We start from the raw sequence: 18,963 nt of genomic DNA, 5'->3' as shown, positions 1-18,963 counted from the left end.
TGTAACAAAAACTATTAATCATCTTAAAATGCATACAATGCAGAAACATAATTATTTTTATGAGCACAATTAAATTTCATACTGCACTATTCAAGTTAAAGATTATCTGCTTCAAATTAAGTCAATAACAGGTGCAGATTTGCAGACATGAGTCAACAAGGACTTGACTACTGTAAGATTTGACTTATAACTTGACTCCCAAAAAGAAAAACACTTGACTTGAATCTAGAAAGCTATTTCAAGTCTCAAGTTTTGACCTGTAAATCCCCAAACGATAAAAAAAAACAAATGAATGAGAATGTGGGCTACATACATACCTGGAATATTTCATTATTGTGCTCATGCACTGAAAGGACTTGGTCTCAGCTATGTTAACACAGATTTAAAAGGACGCTGTTCAAGTGTTGTGTCCTTAACATTTAACAATGCTAACATTGTCAGCGTTCAGACAGGAGCGCCGACTTTTTTCTTGTGAAGATTTGCGGCTTGACTTGGATTTTTACATTTTGGGAAATACGCTTATGCTTTCCTGTCTTAATATTAAATATTGAATAAATATTAAGCTCCTGCCAGCAGCCAGTTGGCTTACAGTAGCTTCGCACAAACACTGGATACAAAGGTAACAAAGTCCGCCAAGAAGTCACTACACTCGGCCAAGAAATAGTCCGTCACATCCCCTCGTAAAAAACCACAACTTGTTGTTTCTGCACTTTACGGCTGCTATACAAGCTTCATGAGAGTGATATTGATCTACTCAGTCAACGCTCAGCAAGGAGGCAGATAAGTATATTACATTTCAAAACCTTATTATTACTATAAAGGAATTGGGATTTGACATAAGACATAAAAACAGCTCTGATGATTGGCAATAAAATCACATAGACAGCGGATCTAAAGTGTCTGCAGCTCTTGGTTATTTTGTCAGGGAACAAGGCGTAGTAAAAAAAACACCTTCCTTGTGTTTTTTATAGAAGACTCCAGAAAGGTTTTCGGACCATAATCTTCTCTGAGCGTGCTGTGTCTCCTCCTGTGGAGGAAGAACAGGGATCTCTCCTCTCAGCTCGCTCTGCAGGCAAACACGGCGCTGAACGAGCTGAGTGAGAGACATAAACCACACTTATTACACTGTGGTCTGTGGAACTTTGACAGCTCAGGGAAGACCGTCACACTGGGACCATATGAACATTTTGGGGAGGGCAAATACACTGCAGCAGGAAACAGTGAATGACATTCGGCCCTAATTGCATGTTTTGAAGGATTGTGTGGCTTGTAAGAAATGTTAAATGGTGACGCAGATAAATTGCTGGAGGAAGTCCATGTGGATCCTTGTGAGCTTTACACAATGACTTTTTAAGTCACTTAATGCTCCACATAGCAGGATTCATAAGCATCATTTACAGACCGGTTTGGAAACATATATTCATGCTTAGACAAGTTGGACTGTTGTGATGGTATTTCTCACGTTTTGGAGGTTCAGGTTCAGGTCATGCAGACTGAAGCTGCTCAGCTTGAAGAGAATTGAACATATCGCACCTGTTTATATGGCTTCTTGTGCGTCTTAGAATACTCTGATTTGCCTATAAATATGGTTTAAGACCAAAATACATCTCTCAGATCACTGGGAGGCAGCCTGCTAACAGTTCAAAGAGTCCAAACTAATCATGAAGAGGTTGAATTACTTATTATGGTCCTCATAACTGAGGATTAAAGACTTGCTTGATATCTGACTCACCTTTAAAACCGGGTTTCAAACTTTTACGTTCCCAGTTCCATTTAAATGAATCATAAGCACTACACTTTCATCCTGCACTCTCCTCTATTTATGTCTGTCCATTTTCTCGTTTTTAATTTCCTTTACACTTTTATGTTTCAAATTCCCTACACTGTATTTCTCTTTTTGATGTTTTTATGCCTTACAAAGTACTATGAATTACCTCTGTGTATGAAATGTCCTATAATTTGCCTTGCCTTACTATACATCACAGCATGGCTACAGATACAGTATTCAGTGACAACCTGCTGTAAATGTTACATGATATATAAAGGCTAGACATCATTTTACTTGCTGTATTCTGTACATTTCTTTTCTTTGTTTTATGAGAAGGAAGGAGGACGGAAACTCTGGTGAAAAGATTCCCAAGCTCCGTGTTGAGGTCTTGAACCTGTTCAACTCCATTTCTTCAGTCTTCTTGTGAAGCAATATGCATCCAAATCCAATAAACATGCTCATGCCAGTAGAGAAGCTATGTGATATTGAGAAAACTCAACTGTGAGTAAAGGCAGCTTGTGTGTGACTCAATGAAAGGCACTCCCAGATTTCTTCACTGTCATAAACATTCAGTTTATGACAGTGAGTGATGAACCCATTGATTCACTATAATATCACCGGCTTGTAATACAAATATTTAGACTTCTTCCTCCTTCTCATCAATGTTTCCACGCACATTCCTTTATTACACATATGATGAATTTGTTAAAAGTTTCCCTTCACACTGTGCAACTCAAACAAAATGAGCTTCACCACATTGGTATGCGGTGCATCTCTGTTGCATGATGTTTCTGTATAGTACAACCCATATATACTACAAAATCTTAAAAACAGCCACTCTTCTTCACAGCCTGTTAACAACAGCTCTCATTTCCTCTTTGGGATGCTGCAGTGCAGTTGATGAGTGCAGCTCTTCATGCCGCCCTCCTAACATTCTTCACAGCCTCAAACTTCATACTGTACAATTTGTCTCATTGCGCATAAGGTGCCTCAGTTCTCCACTGTGGCCGAGCTACTGTGTCATTTGGTCGACTGCCTTTCGGGACTTCCTCTTTCCACACCAGATCTGTCTGTATGTGCCGCCCTGGTGAGAACACTGTGGGAGGCAGAGAGTCTGTAAATAGATAAATGGTCATGTTGGTGCTCTGGTCTCAGAGGCAGGAAGATGTTCTTAGCTGCAGGGCAACTCCATGGGAAATGCAGACATAGCTGAGGAGACACTGGGGGAGATGATAGGGTTTCGGTGGTTAGAAGCTGTGGGGAGGAAGTTAAGCACTATGCTATGAAACCATTTTCCTGGTGCATGTGTGTGTGAAAATAAGAGATACAGCAGGGTTTTAAATATAAACTGTAGCTGCACTGGTTCTTAAAATATCAATAGATAAATTATGACAGAATTTTAAAACAGTGATGTAAAGATGTTTTTATTTCCTCACAAAAAATCCGCCTCGGTGTAGCAGAGAGCTCTGTATTCTGATTGTATGGGTGAAAAATAATAGTTAAAAGCTTTATTTTTGGAATATGATAATTGTGCATGATGCACCTGCATCTTAAGTCGTTTTCATTTATTCTTTGAGTTTCACCAATTTACTGCTGGTCATTTGAAACCTATATAGCTCATGCCTGATACATATTGATGATGAATGTACTAATTTAACCATTAACTGCCACACTGTTTCTGATCTTTGTGAGCTAAGTTCCAATTGCTCTTTATGAAGGAGATACAATCAATCATATGTATTGTTTTAATGAATAGCACACCTTTTTTTATAATAACTCCATCTCTGAGGCCAAGAGATAGAGAAAAGTATTTTTTGACTAAATTTGGATCTACAGGTACCTGAAGAAGTTAGACTGGGAAAACAAGTTGCTTGTAAAGGCTGTTATACTTTTTTATACTAGAGGGATAAAAGATGAGGTCTTACACTGATAGCACACATGAGACTAGAAGAAATAATAATGGCTGAGTGGAAACATTTGTTTACACTCAAGTTTCCATGTGAACCAATATTTCTCCATATAAATCACATAAATTTAATCCAAACATATCAGGCCACTGCATTAAATGAAAATGGGGAAGATAGATGAACAATAGAGAAAGTTCACAGAAATGTTCTGCTATCAAAGATTTTTTTGAAAGGACGTGATATTTTGTGGTTCTTGTATCTTCTTATTGTCCCAATTTATGTTTACATGATATACAGCATTTCCTACTGTATATAACTTAAGGAGGGAGATGAAAAAGATGGTACAACCACACAACAATTATATGACTGCTGTGTTTTGGCAAAACCCACTAATTCATCTCTTAGCCAGTGGTTAAAAGGTCTTTTATGTTTGCTATCTATGGAAAAATTAACACTTAAAGGGGAGAATACAAGGACTTTGAAAAGATTTGAGGATTATTTGTGAACTTCATGAAAAATAATCACATGGAGGATTCTTTAATACACAAACTCTATTTGTTTTAAAGTGCAAAGTAATGACTAAAGTAATGTACGCACAAACTGTACACCTTTTATAAGATTTCTTTAACATATGAATGAGATTTGAAACATAAGCACCATGATGACAAATACAAAACTTTTTAAAATACCTTGAGCTCATGTTTGTCCTGACACACACACACATTGCCAGTCCATGTAGAAACAATCCAGTTAATCAGGGGTTAAGCTGCCTCAGTCCAGTGAGGTAAACATAAACATACAGTAGGCAGCAGTGTGGTAAGAGACCTGGCATTAAGAAAAATGGAGAATCCATCATTTCTATTTTTGTTTTGCGGGTATTTCCCAGCAGTTTAAGGTTTGATGTTGGAAATGATGTCACACTGGGAGACACATGAGACAAAAATAAGGTATGACACAAAGGTGACACAACACTTTGCACCACAAAAACACAGTAAAGACAAACATAACAGGTCACTTAGTTCTCCCAAACAGAGCACACAGACGCTGCTGAGTGACCTTACAAGAACGAAAAGGCTCTGACGTGTCCGCTGTGACCATGATGGATAATAAAATTCTATCTAATTTAATGTTAAACAGCACAGGACTATTCCGTCTCTGTCTGTCGAACTCATAGGCATGCACACAAACACGCAAACTAGAGATGATCTTATAAGGTGATTTTCAAGCGTAACGTACATTGGCTTAGCTTTACAAATATTTGGACTCTTTGCTTATCCAAATTCTATTTAACTGACAACTCTTCCACTAATCTCAACATATTAATCACATAAGGAATGAACTAAAACATTGCAGCATCCCCTGACTCATTCCCATAAAATCACATTAAGCATTCAAACCTAACTAGCATCAATGATATTGCTCCGCTGTTTGTATTTCCAAAATAAGCATAACTTTTGGATACAGGTGACTTCATGGATTGTGTTTGGACAACATTTCTGTGGTTGCTAACAAACAAAAGAGAAACAGTGGTTAACTCAGTATGATATTTGAAGATGGTCACTCCTCAGGAATGCTCTCCATAATCCTACAGCTGTTTGCTTTACGTGATTTAAAATGCAGAGAATGTATACAAGGACATACAGAGAGCATTATGATGTGATCCAGGACCTGCTGTCCACACCACCACCTACTCAAGTCCAGGATTTTATTGGACTCATCTGGCTAATATTTGATGATATATTCTCCTGCGCTGATGATCTTTTATGTACATTCAAGTACGTGGCGGGCTGTGGCTGTTCACTTTTCTGCACAGTCATGCTGTGAGACTTTACTGTGAGATTAGAAGGAGCGGTTGATGGATAAGTTACTGTAAATGTACCATACATATTTGCAGTGTCGTCTGATGAACAGAAGAAATGAAAAGAAGGAGGTATTGAAAGTCTGTTTTTTTTTTATTGCAGTGAACTACAAGATCAAGGTGGTTAGTTTACACCACTGGTTCCCAACCTTTTTGACTTGCTTGTCGCAGTTTACATATGTCAACAGGTTGTAAGCGGTTCAACCAAAGATTGATTCTTTCTTCTCACATTGTTTCATTTGAATGATTTCTAGAGGCCATAAGAGGTTCAACTGTACAGTAATTCACAAGAATAGAATAAAACTTAATTGTCCAGCAAAGAGGAAAATTGCATGATAGACAAGAACATGCAACATAAACATGTTTGTTTGAGTTTGTTTGCTTGTTTATTTTGATTGTGTTCTGAAGCACTTGCTATGCGCAGAAAAAGTAATCTGTATGTTAGCTGATGGGTTGAGAACAAAAAATAACATTTTTTTTAACATTTCAATGTCTTACAATTAATTGGTAACACTAATGTGAATAGACATGTACAGTGACAATGTACACCATATGTATGTATGTTTACACATGACACACACACAACATATGAGATTGTTAAACATCTCACTCCCAAACCATCAGCATTAACAGGTTCTCCATCAGATTTTGGAGCCTGACTGCAGGTATTTGTTCCCATTGAACCACAAGAGCAGTCGTGAGATTGGTCATTGATGTTCACAGTTTGCATTCCAGTTTGTCCCAAAGGTGCTGGATGGTGTTGAGGTTGTGACTTTGTGCAGGAGAGTCAAGTTCTTCCACACTTGAATGGTCCTTGCTTTGTGCATGAACGCACTTTCATGTTGCAAGAGGACGTTCCTTCTAGGGTGTTCTCCAGGAGCTGGAAGCACACTGTTGTCTAAAAAATCCCGTATTTGGACTTGAGGAGTCTAGCCCAAAACAATTAAAAAAAAATAGCAAAAAGTCCACTAAAGTATGTTCATTTTGTCCATTTTGTGTATTTAGAAAAAAAAAGACACTGCATATACTGAAAAAAGTGTACTATAGTGCCCTCTTGTGTCTAAAATAGATATTATATTTTATCATTTTTACAGCCTTCTTATTCTTTCTTTCTATTAATTTTTTTAAAAGTGGGTCATGATGTGTGTATTTCAACCAGGTGTTACTTCTCATAACAGGTGTATTTATAGTCTTATGTAATATAACAGAGATAAGAAACAACACTACAAAGACTACTAGTGGGTTTATTAGGTCACAGAGTGCTCTCACTCTCTGTCACACACTCACTCAGTGTCTCTCTCCCTATCTATCTTTCTGTGGCCTACAAATCCACAAAGAATGGACAGTTTCAGCAGAATGTCTTCTTCAGCTTGAGCTGTGATTGGACCAGATGAAGGGGTGGAGGTAAACAGGGGGTTGCAGTGGCACAAGGAGTCCCTCTATAACAGGAGAGGAGAGAGTAAAGGAACACAGAAAACAGAGCATGTGTGAAGATTATAGGGACAAAAAAACCCAAAGAGGTGTGTTAGTGTTGGCTCTGCAGGCTCTTATACACATAATTTTCTGGTTAAGTGTCCTTCAACACATGGGAGAACTTTTACAAGCTTTATAAACACATAGCAGAAATACATTTTCAATAGCATATAGTTGCAGACCTAAGAAATCATCAACAATCACTATTACAGCATTATCATAACTTGCAATGTAGTTTACAATGCAAGTACAAAATCTGAGGTTAATTTAGGTTGTAACACAAACTTTTCTCTGCTCCATTTCTGTTGCCATCTGGTCAAAAAAGCATGTGACAACTTAAGAGTATTGCCAGCACCTTATCAGTTCGTCAGGAGTCAATAGTTAACCACAACTTTATCAGTGTCAGCTCAGGTCATTCACATTAGAAGTGTGTTTCTCCACAGGCTTGCAAACTTGTCACCTTATGCACCCTCTTCATTCAGTCTCATGCCTCGAATCTGTCCCTTTTCCCAGCGTCACTCCTGCTCCTCTCCCCCTTCTACCACTCCAGCTCCAACCCGCTGTGAAGGGTGCACAACCCCCACTTGACATGTTCAAGTTCCACCCCCTAACCACCCATCAGTTCGTCTCCTTTCACCCTCCGCTTCAGCCTTTGGTCCCTTTGCAACTGCACAGACGGCCTCAGTTCCAGCCACAGCCTGTGAGAACTAGTTGTGGCTGCAAAGAAAAAAAATGTCACCCAGTACAGCTGCTGGTCAACGCCCGATACTCCCAGTGGAATAGCTGGAATAGCTCAGTGGAAATGGGATATGGTACATATCCACCGTGTTAATAGATCTCATAGAACTGAAACTATGGTGTAACTTCACAAGGTCTTACACGTAATAACTCTTGTTCTGACTTTGAGACAAGAGAAGAGAAGGATGGTAGAGGAGGAGTAACAAATTGAGTTTGTCTGTAGAGCCCTTTATGAAAAAGAAATTGCTCGTTCTGAACTGTACTTCTTTATTTTCCTTCATTACGTGATAGATAAACCTTCAGACCAGTCCACATGATGTAATGTAGGCAGTGGGCCTGGTGAGCAACGTTTTGGTGCATTTGGAGCTCTTTTCAGAACAAGGTTGCGGTTCAGTGTATTCTTGGAATTTAGGATCTCTTCCACTTTGGAGATGTGTTGACTGACTCAGCGCTTCAGTGACACTTGACACATCAGAGTTATTTCTAACTTTACACATACATGCACACATACACACACACACACACACACACACAAAAACATGTGGTGACATGTCAAAAACTTACGTGCACACTCCTGCTACCCGAAGGAAGAATCTCAAAAGGTTCCTTTTCAAGTGTTGCCACTGAAAGTAAAACTATACCTTATAGTTAACAGTCCACTCCTCTCTAAATACAGCCACCAATGTGTGTGTAGTTTATAGTTTATACAGTCATCACTGCCCCACAAGTCTGAGGTACAACTCTTATTGAGTTTTTATTGAGTTTTTTTTCTCTCTCTCTCTGTCTTTTTGTTGCTCAGGTTGGTAACCACTCAGATGCTGAAGGTCACAGATTCTATGTCCTTCTTACTGTACCTTCACATTTTTCCTGTTTGTCTGAGAGTCCGTTTTTATCCAGACATAAACATTTTATGTAGCTTAAAGGCATAGCTTGACATTTTTGAGGAGTACCCTTTTTCTTTCTTGCAAAGAGATACTCTCAAATCTCTAACATAAATCTACGGCCATGAAAAAGTTAGCTTAGCATAAAGACTGGAAACACAAGGAAACAGCTAGTCTAGCTCTGTGTAAAGCTAATTAATGAAAACAATATCTCATTTGTTTTATAATACAAAAACAAAGTGTTACAAGGATAATTTGAAATTTTACAGAGGTAATGTGCCATACTATTTCTTTGCCCAGACAAGTGATTTCTTGGAGTCTTGAGGTTGCCAAGCAACCAGTGGGGACACGAGGAAGTCAAAAAACGTGCCAAATTGTCGTTTTACACCTCATTTTTTGCACGTATTAAGCAAACCAGACACAACAAATTTATTAGTGAGCTTTAGGGGTGCTAGTAGGCAGGTTTTGCTGCCTTTAGACAAAGCCAGGCTTGCTGTTTGCCTGTGTTTCCAGTCTTTATGCTAAGCTAAGCTAACAAGCTGCTAAGTGTAGCTTTATATTTAGGGTACAGACATGAAAGTGGTATCAATATTTCATTTAACTCATGGCAAGAAAGTGAATAAATGTATCTATTACTGTAAAATCCAGATTTCCCCTTTTATTTTTCCTTACATAGGAATAATTTTGGGATAACCATGCCAATAGTACCAAACATTTTGTATTATCTTGTTCCAACTCTTCAGTGACACTATATAATATCTACTCTGAGTGAAATATTCAAACTCCACCATTCCAACAAATGGAAATGTTCTAAATGTCTTGTGCATCATTTTATGCACAAACGGCTTAGTATTTGACGTCTTAGGAAACTTTGGCATCTCTAGTAGAACTAGAAATTAAGTTCTGTGGGTTTGAACATTACTTTCCTGCTCAGGATCAGTGTGTAATGACTGATCCACTGGTGAGAACAGGTTCAAATGGACAGTATATTTGCAAACAATATGTTATATAACAGCAGAATCCATTTTTAGGACAAATTACATTTTTATCTTATGCAGTAAACACAGTCTTCTTAGAGTGACTGTGTAACTCCACTACAGGCTGAACTACTGGTGAAATCCTATGATGAACTATAGATTGGAGGCGTTTTTCTGAACTTTGACTCTGTTGATAAACACCTTAGAGAGGCCTATCTGTAATCTCCCTGAAACTGGATAGACCCAGAGCTGACAGAACTACACACCACCACTCTGCTGAAGGTCAATATCCCCCATATCTGTGTGTGAGTGTGTGAGTGTGTGAGTGTGTGTGTTTGTACATGTTTTCATGTGTCTGTACGCAGTGGATGGAAAAAATAGGGACAGCAATGAAGACTGCGGGCAGGAAAGGAGGTGTTACTGGTTAACCTGAATAAACGCAATGATCTATGAATCCAGAGTAATACTGGTCCTACAAAACAAATCAGTCCAACAGGTCTTGGATTTAAGGAGAGCTGGACTAAAAGCTCTAAAACATATCTGTTTAATTCTGCAACTAAGGATTATTTTCATTATAAATTCCTTTGCTGATTATTTTCTCGATTAAATGCTTAATTGCCTGCAAAAAACATCAGAAAACAGTGAAAAATGCCACCAACTATCACAGCCTCTAAAGTCATAAAAATGTCTTGATTTTATCCAACAAACAGTCCAAAGATATTCAATTTAGTGTAATGTAAGACAAGAAAAAGCTGCAGAATCTGAAGAAGGTGTAGCCATCAAATGTTTGGTATTCTTGCTTGAAAAATGACTTAAACAAGTAGTCTATTATAAATAAGCACCGTCAGTCTTATCAGTCTTTTGTCTCAAGAATGCTTGAAATTTGACAGAGGTGCAAAACACAAGCTTATCTCTTCAGGCCTTTGCAATAGGTTCCACCTGTGTGTCTCCACTGTGGGTTTGTAAAGTCTTAATTGCATCAGATGTTTCACTGTCACATAAGAAAAACAAACACCTGAAGGATTTGATTTGATGTAACTAGGCTGGTTAATAAAGAGGTCACAAACATGTATAAAAAAAAATTCACCAATGAAGCTAACTCGCAGGAAACTATTTTAGGCACCAAAAGTAAACTCAAAGTAGAATTGCGTCAAAAGCAAAGTGTTTATTCTGGTGCTGAAGGTTAATACGAATGCTCTGGTCTGTTAAACTGGCATCTTTTTGATATGATCCACTGTGTCCCTCAATTTGGCAAACAGTAGTTTACAATAAAACACAAATGGTTTGTGAGTAAATTAATGTTTAAACTAGAGATAATAGTGGCCCAGATTGGTAACATAATCATTAAACTGAAATATCTCTCGTTCTACAACAAACCACCCTGTCCCTGTCTTACCTGTACCAGCTGCTAACCCATCTTCATTGATTTTTGCGCTAGACTATATTGCATAATATCCAAACAGACATGTGGCAATTAGACTTGGATTTGGCACAGACTTATTCATCCACCAGTATAAAACTGATGCAAAGCGATTCTCGGCACTGTTCTGGCCTACAGAGGGGTTCGCTGTTACCAAGTGCTTAGTGCTGCAACTGAAACGCGGGAAGAAGAGATGGCACCAGTCAAGAAGGTAAAACTAACCTTTCTGCAGATACGATTGTATTTTTTATCTCTTCGATATTATCGTATTCAGCAGGGAACAGAGAATTTGTTGATGCAGCATGCAAGGCCTTTACATCCTGCAATGTAATTACATACGTGGGTCACAGTTGTCCTTTTGGTCAATGGACTGTCGTGTTGTAAGGGAAATTTTGTCAGTGCAGTATATGTGTCAGTATATGTGTTTGTGTGTGTGTGTGTGCATGTGTGTGTGCAAGTGCATGTGGTTTGTGAAATAGCCAGACTAAAGCGGTCACTGCTGGGGAATCCCAGGATAAAAACTGCTTTTATCTTTGCACCTTTGTACCTGAACAGCAGCTTTTCTCACATAAACTCATACAAGAACATACAATTTTCACTGCACATACACATTCATCCACATTTGTCTCAACTGCTTTGCAAAACCGAATGTATGACAACACATCTGTGCTCTCACATCGCCTTCAACTCACAAGTTTTGTCTGTCTGCACTCCTTCTCACTTAATATTTTCAAAGATGTCAAGTAAGCTATAAAATATCAATGAGCTTATAAACCATTCAGTGTGCAGCTCTGGTTAAAAGTGTCCATGGATTCCTCTGCTCTCACAGGGTATCCTTGAACGTCTGAATGCTGGGGAGGTGGTGATTGGCGATGGAGGGTTTGTCTTTGCCCTGGAGAAGAGGGGATATGTGAAGGCTGGGCCTTGGACTCCTGAGGCAGCTGTCACTCACCCTGAGGCCGGTAAGCCAGACAGTACGCATGAACACACTCAAAAGCACAAACTTTTAGCTTTCATCTGACAAACCCTATATGTTCCCGACAGTGCGGCAGCTGCACAGGGAGTTCCTGAGAGCAGGATCTAATGTCATGCAGACATTCACATTCTACGCTAGTGATGACAAACTGGAGAACAGGGGTCAGAACCTAAGATTGACTGTAAGTATGCAACTATAGCACCTTACAGCCAACATGAGCAGGATCATGCAGATCTTGCAGGTTCCACTTTAACCCTTTATCGATAAACATGATGTGTATTGCAATAGAAGGAACTAAACTGAGCTTTGAACATCATTGCCTTGACTGCCTCATTCTTTCAGGGGGTACAAATCAACGAGGCAGCCTGTGACCTGGCAAGGGAAGTAGCCAATGAAGGAGATGCACTGGTAGCTGGTGGAGTGTCTCAAACTCCATCCTACCTGAGCTGCAAGAGCGAGACAGAAGTGAAGGGCATCTTCAAGAAACAGCTGGAAGTGTTCATAAAGAAGAATGTGGATTTCATGATTGCTGAGGTAAAAACACAATTCATTTCTTTTTGTTACGTGGGGAAAAAAATCATGTCAAAACTACTTTAATCTGATCATTGGTGGAACAAACGCTCACTGGTGACTCTGTTGTTTCCGTCATTGCAGTACTTTGAGCATGTTGAGGAGGCAGAGTGGGCCGTGCAGGTGCTGAAGGCCAGCGGAAAGCCTGTGGCTGCTTGTATGTGCATCGGACCAGAGGGAGACATGCACGGCATCTCACCTGGAGAGTGCGCTGTCAGGCTGGTGAAGGCCGGTACGTATTTAATCTTCTCTGAATTATCTAATCTTTTGGTTTTTTTTCTCTGGAAGGTCAGCTGTGTTACTTGACATGGCATTAATATTTCCTTCTGTTCTCCAGGTGCCCAGATTGTGGGAGTCAACTGCCACTTTGACCCTCTGACCTGCGTGCAGGCTGTCAAGATGATGAAGGAAGGAGTGGAGAAGGCCGGGCTGAAGGCTCACTACATGGTGCAGCCACTGGCATACCACACCCCTGACTGCAGCTGCCAGGGATTCATCGATCTGCCAGAATTCCCCTTCGGTAATACACCTTTATTTTTGGACATAAACAGCAACTACTGAGTAACAGTCTTGCAGCAATTGAACAGTGCAATTAACACAACTACAACTGTCTCCATTCTTTTCCTCCTGCTCTCAGGTCTGGAGCCCAGGATTCTGACCCGCTGGGACATGCACAAGTACGCCAGAGAGGCCTACAAGGTTGGCATCCGCTTCATTGGTGGCTGCTGTGGATTTGAGCCTTACCACATCAGGGCTGTGGCAGAGGAGCTGGCACCCGAGAGAGGAATTGTGCCTCCTGGCTCAGAGAAACATGGAATGTGGGGTGCTGGTCTGGAGATGCACACCAAACCATGGGTCAGGGCCAGGTAAACCATTTTTATATACAGTTAATTCACACTCTGAAACACAGAAAAATTTTCATCTGTGTGTAATCATTGTCTCTGTTTTTCTCAGGGCTCGTCGTGACTACTGGGAGCAGCTCTTGCCTGCATCCGGTCGTCCCCAGTGTCCGTCCATGTCCACTCCAGAGGGCTGGGGTGTGACCAAGGGCCACGTTGACCTGCTGCAGCACAAAGAGGCCACCAGCAGCCAGGAAATGAAGCACGTGCTGGAGATGCAGAAGAAGGCCAAGTCATCTGCATGAGCACAACAGAGTGAAAAAATCTAAGCAACAGAAAGAAGGACAGTTCAGTTTGGAGATAAAAAAGCACTTGTAACAGCGATGCTCCAGTTATGGAGTATTACTATGTAAACCCCAAAACAATAAACCTGAATTTATTACATAATTTTACGTGGTGTCAGTGTGAATTGAGTGTTATTTGACTGAGTGGTTCTGCAAGAAACACAAAACATTTAAGGAAAAACTTATGACACTTTAATTCTCTATGTCACACATTTCACATACACACTGATTTTGAAATGACACAGTCATCACTTGTAAAAAATAACTGCCTTCCATCAGATGTTCGATTTAATCAATGTGTTTATTCAGGGTCAGTAAAAGAGAAACCCACAAACTCAACAGGAAGACAGATAAACACACCAACAACCATAATTAATCCGGACTACACTAGTAACACACACACTCACAATACACTCATTCAGTTAAAGAGGGGAGGGGGAAGGAGTAAACATTGAAGTTGTGTAACTTTCCTCTTGCCAATCAGAGTAGGTCTCACTTAGACCCCTCCCCTACTTCAGACAGATTTATAGTGGCCCTCTGCCCCACTTTAATGTCGCTTCAGCCTCTCAAACTCTGAGCAGACAGGGGTCCACACAGCTGCAGGATTATGGCACCAGCAAAGAAGGTACGTGTGAGCTTTGTCTGTATGCAGTGTAGGACTGTCTTGCAGCGTCTTCATCATTTTTTGCGGAATGCAAAGAGTATTATGTGTGATGTGTAATTGTAGAGACTGAATGAATGAATTCCAAACTGAATCATTCTCTTGAGCACTTGAATGTAATTAAAGAGTCAGGTCACCCAAATTACAAAAAAAACAACAAAAAAAAACATGTTTTTTAAGTCAACTCAACTTCTCTTTTGAGAAATCTGTCTGAGATTTCCGCCTCCACCCCGGTTCATTGGAGGTACATGAAATTTTGTCTTTGGGGCTCACAGCATCAAAAAAAAAAAAAAAAAAAAAAGCTGAAAAATCTTAACTGCAACATGTCTCTCTATATAATCCACAGCAGCCTACCAGCCTTGAACACTTTTCATCACATTTCAACTATTTCCTCAACAGAAAGTTATTCCAATTAAAACTGTGTATGGATGGAGTAACCAAGATACCTCCAAATGTAACTGAGAAAATAAGGAGTTTTTTGTTATTTTGGTGAAATTATCCTTTAATGGATAAAAATCAGTTTGACATCATGAACTCAACTCATTACTGTGCCATTAGTTGATCCTCTCCTGCAAAGTGCCTCTCTTTTATTAGCAATGATGGCTTAACAATTTCTCAGGAGGTTGGAGAGGTTGCGGGGCACACTAGGTATTTATGGTCTTGTTTGTGTGCAGTGTGTATCCTGAGCAGGGGGCTTCAGACTTCTAATGCATTTTCTACACAACATGCCTGCCAACTGATTTCAAACATATTACTGGAATTAAAATGTTTGTAAATTTTGAATTTATTATGACCAATGCGAGACAATTTTATTTCTATAGCTCAATATCACAAATCACGCATTTGCCTCAGGGGACTGTACAGTCTGTACAGCAATAAAACATCCTCTATCCTACCTTAGACACTCAATTCAGATAAGGAAAAACTCCCTAAAAAAATTTTAATGGGGAAAAAATGGAAGAAACTTCAGGAAGAGCAGTAGAGAAGGGATCCCTCTCCAAGGACGGACAGACATGCAATAGATGTTGTGTGTTCAGAACAGACCAAGATGGCAAGATTACAGAAATACAGCATGGAAAAACAGGATGACAAAAATATAGATGAAATATAAAGGCATTTTGCAGACACAAAAATCTAAAGGGAAATGAACGTAGGCTAATCAGATTTTGGAAGTCTAAAAGGTAACACCAAGTCAAGCTGCCAAGCTTGTTAGAATTACGGTAAAAGGTGCAGGTCCATCAGTCATTACACACACTGCAGCTGTTCTCAGACATGTGCTGCTTTCTTGATGACCTGGGGTCACTGAGGGCAGGGGGGTCTGTGTCACTGGATTTGGAAAACCTCTGCGTACGAGGCATAACGCATATTTGTATTTATTTCAAGTGTCTATAACACTGGGAAGTGTTACTCTTTGACCCCAGTAGCTCATCTTTAAACTGACTAATCTGTACATTCATTTTTAAAAGTGCCAGTTGCCACCTGTTTTCATTATGATATTGCCTCCCTTACGCTTACATCAATCCATTGACACAGGGAATCTTGGAGCGTCTTGACGCTGGGGAGATTGTGATTGGAGATGGAGGTTTCGTGTTTGCCCTGGAGAAGAGAGGCTATGTGAAGGCTGGTCCCTGGACCCCTGAAGCCGCCGCAGAGCACCCTGAAGCAGGTGAGAACAAGACATTTTATCAAATATATTATTCTGCACCAACTTACAACAGCTTGTTGATTTCTCTGTGTAGGTGTTCTATGCATTTATCTTTCCTTTTGTATTATGTGACACAGTTTAAATGGATTCTCTAGTATGTTTGCCTTATGATGCAATTTGTTTGCTTTATGGTTTTTAGTGCGCCAGCTGCACAGGGAGTTCCTGAGGGCCGGGGCCAATGTGATGCAGACCTTCACTTTCTACGCCAGTGATGACAAACTGGAGAACAGAGGCAACAAGCTCACCTTCACTGTAAGTTAAATGGGACATCACCCAATTTTCATGGGAATAAGAAGTACATCTGTATCTGTATACCATCTGCACAGGTTGATAAGAGCTCAGCAACTAACCTCCGTGCCACTCAAGCCAGAAAATCCATTATAAATGTTAATCACAAAGTAGACAAATTTGAATTTCTTGTACTAGTATCAGAATTCTCTATTTGATTCCCTCTTGTGGTTTTGCCATCACTCTGCAGGGAGCTCAGATCAACGAGGCTGCCTGCGACCTGGCCCGTGAGGTTGCCAATGAGGGTGATGCTCTGGTTGCTGGAGGAGTGTCCCAGACTCCATCCTACCTGAGCTGCAAGAGTGAGACAGATGTGAAAGCCATCTTCAAGAAACAGCTGGACGTGTTCGTCAAGAAAAACGTGGATTTCCTGATTGCTGAGGTACAGATTTATTAAGAACATCTACCAGCTATAGGGGAAGCTGATTCCCCCCCCCCCCCCCCCCTTAATTTCTAACATTGCATCACCAGTTTTGTTTATTTCTCACGTGTTAAAAAAATGATTTGACTGACTGTTTCTGTTTCTGTCCTGCAGTACTTTGAGCATGTTGAAGAGGCTGTGTGGGCCGTGCAGGTGCTGAAGGAGACAGGAAAGCCTGTGGCTGCTTGCCTGTGCATCGGACCAGATGGAGACATGCACGGAGTGTCACCTGGAGAGTGCGCTGTCAGGCTGGTGAAGGCCGGTGGGTACAGTGGTCTTTACCCGTGAATAAAACTAATCTGTGTCTACCAAAAAGGGATAGGTCAAATACGTATTAGTTTATCTTCACTGGTTTTGAAATACCACTCATTGAATACTGGAAATAAATCTAAGAGAAGCATGAAAACTGACACTTAACTTTTAACATTTTCATAATTACTCATCTTACCTTCCTGTAGTGTGACAAGGCAAGATTTCCTAAGATGGCAAAGGCAAGATTTCTGTTAGACAAGAATAAAAGACACAATATTTTGAATTGAGACCAGCATACAGGCCAAAACTTGTCAGTTCCCTGTGCCAAAATGTTAACCATTGTGTGGAATGACAAAAATTTGAATGTCCAATCCAAACATGCTTTTATTCATTTCTGATCTGCAAACCTTGCAACCACAGCTGCAAACAACAGTTGGTGTCGTTTCTCTGACTTGTACATTTCTTTGCTTATCTGCAGCAGTCAGCTTAGACCATTGTCTGTTCTTCTGTAGGTGCCCAGATTGTGGGAATCAACTGCCACTTTGACCCTCTGACCTGCGTGAAGGCTGTCAAGATGATGAAGGAGGGAGTGGAGAAGGCCGGGCTGAAGGCTCACTACATGGTGCAGCCACTGGCATACCACACCCCCGACTGCAGCTGCCAGGGATTCATCGATCTGCCAGAATTCCCCTTCGGTAATAAAATACTGTGTATTTAATGTAATCATACTGTATCAAAATGACACCCTAAAAATGTGTAGTGCCTCAGTTTGCATGCACTCTCTACTGGTGTACTGCATTATACTGCAGCAAGGCTATAACATAAAAATGAACACATAAATGCACATTTTTACCACAAGCAACCAAGCTGCAATTAAATGTGTATAAAATCTAATTTTCTGTCAGGTCTGGAGCCCAGGATCCTGACTCGCTGGGACATGCACACATACGCCAGAGAGGCCTACAATGCCGGCATCCACTTCATTGGTGGCTGCTGTGGATTTGAGCCTTACCACATCAGGGCCGTGGCAGAGGAGCTGGCACCCGAGAGAGGCTACCTCCCAGCTGCATCAGAGAAACATGGCAACTGGGGTGCTGGTCTGGAGATGCACACCAAACCCTGGGTCAGAGCCAGGTCAGAAGCAACTTTTAAAACCCATTAATCTGTTGAATATCACAAATATGTTCCTAAATCCGTCAGGTGAGAAATCCTGTATCTTCAGCACCAGGGCCTGCTAACTGATATGAGTATTCTTTTCTTTTCGTCTCTTTTAGAGCCCGCCGTAACTACTGGGAGAACCTGAAGCCAGCTTCTGGTCGTCCACAGTGTCCCTCCATGTCTATCCCAGACGGCTGGGGTGTCACTAAGGGCCACGCTGATCTCATGCAGCAGAAAGAGGCCACTTCTCAGAACCAACTCAAAGAGCTGTTTGACAGGTCAAAGAGCCACTGAGTCAATCTGTTTTCTTCAGATCTGACAGTTGTGCCGTGGAGCGACTGACGCTGCACAGTGGTGTGCACTATCAGTACAAAGTGCTGCGCCTATAATAAACACAACGTCAGCATCTTTCACCCTGTTGACCTCAAGGGCCGGATCCTCACTTGAGACTGGCACTGTTTCTGTGCATTTGTTGATTGTGAAACTGTAGTTTATGTGAAGCCACAGTGGTATCTCAAGTTAGGAGTCGGCCCATGTAAGATTGGGACCCTTTTGTTTTCCATGATTCTGGACCAGTTTGTTAAATGAAATAAGCTCTAATAAAATGTGAATTGGTTACTCAACTGTTGTGATGTTTTCTGCTGTGGATGGCTAGTGGGATATTTTCTATTTCCATCATATGTGATGATCATGGTGCCATGCACACATTAAATGATTAGGCCTATGT

General features: G+C 40.6%; 2 protein-coding genes across 2 annotated transcripts; both read left to right on the top strand.

Annotated features, from left to right (window-relative positions):
• Positions 1-11,105: 11,105 nt before the first annotated feature.
• On the top strand, positions 11,106-13,859 carry LOC137199400 (betaine--homocysteine S-methyltransferase 1-like). The gene is made up of 8 exons (XM_067613693.1): positions 11,106-11,233; positions 11,852-11,984; positions 12,067-12,179; positions 12,341-12,532; positions 12,653-12,800; positions 12,906-13,088; positions 13,206-13,434; positions 13,523-13,859. The coding sequence occupies exons 1-8, from the start codon at positions 11,216-11,218 to the stop codon at positions 13,710-13,712; spliced, it is 1,206 nt and encodes a 401-aa protein (XP_067469794.1). The 5' UTR covers positions 11,106-11,215; the 3' UTR covers positions 13,713-13,859.
• Positions 13,860-14,266: 407 nt separating this feature from the next.
• Positions 14,267-18,859, top strand: LOC137199405 (betaine--homocysteine S-methyltransferase 1). The gene is made up of 8 exons (XM_067613706.1): positions 14,267-14,376; positions 15,946-16,078; positions 16,257-16,369; positions 16,596-16,787; positions 16,941-17,088; positions 17,591-17,773; positions 17,984-18,212; positions 18,353-18,859. The coding sequence occupies exons 1-8, from the start codon at positions 14,359-14,361 to the stop codon at positions 18,528-18,530; spliced, it is 1,194 nt and encodes a 397-aa protein (XP_067469807.1). The 5' UTR covers positions 14,267-14,358; the 3' UTR covers positions 18,531-18,859.
• Positions 18,860-18,963: the final 104 nt, after the last annotated feature.

The sequence above is a fragment of the Thunnus thynnus genome, chromosome 2 (genome assembly GCF_963924715.1).
Source record: "Thunnus thynnus chromosome 2, fThuThy2.1, whole genome shotgun sequence".
In the NCBI taxonomy this organism is placed as follows: domain Eukaryota; kingdom Metazoa; phylum Chordata; class Actinopteri; order Scombriformes; family Scombridae; genus Thunnus; species Thunnus thynnus.
The sequence above is the reverse complement of the archived record's forward strand: the minus strand, read 5'-3'. Positions and strand labels throughout refer to the sequence as shown.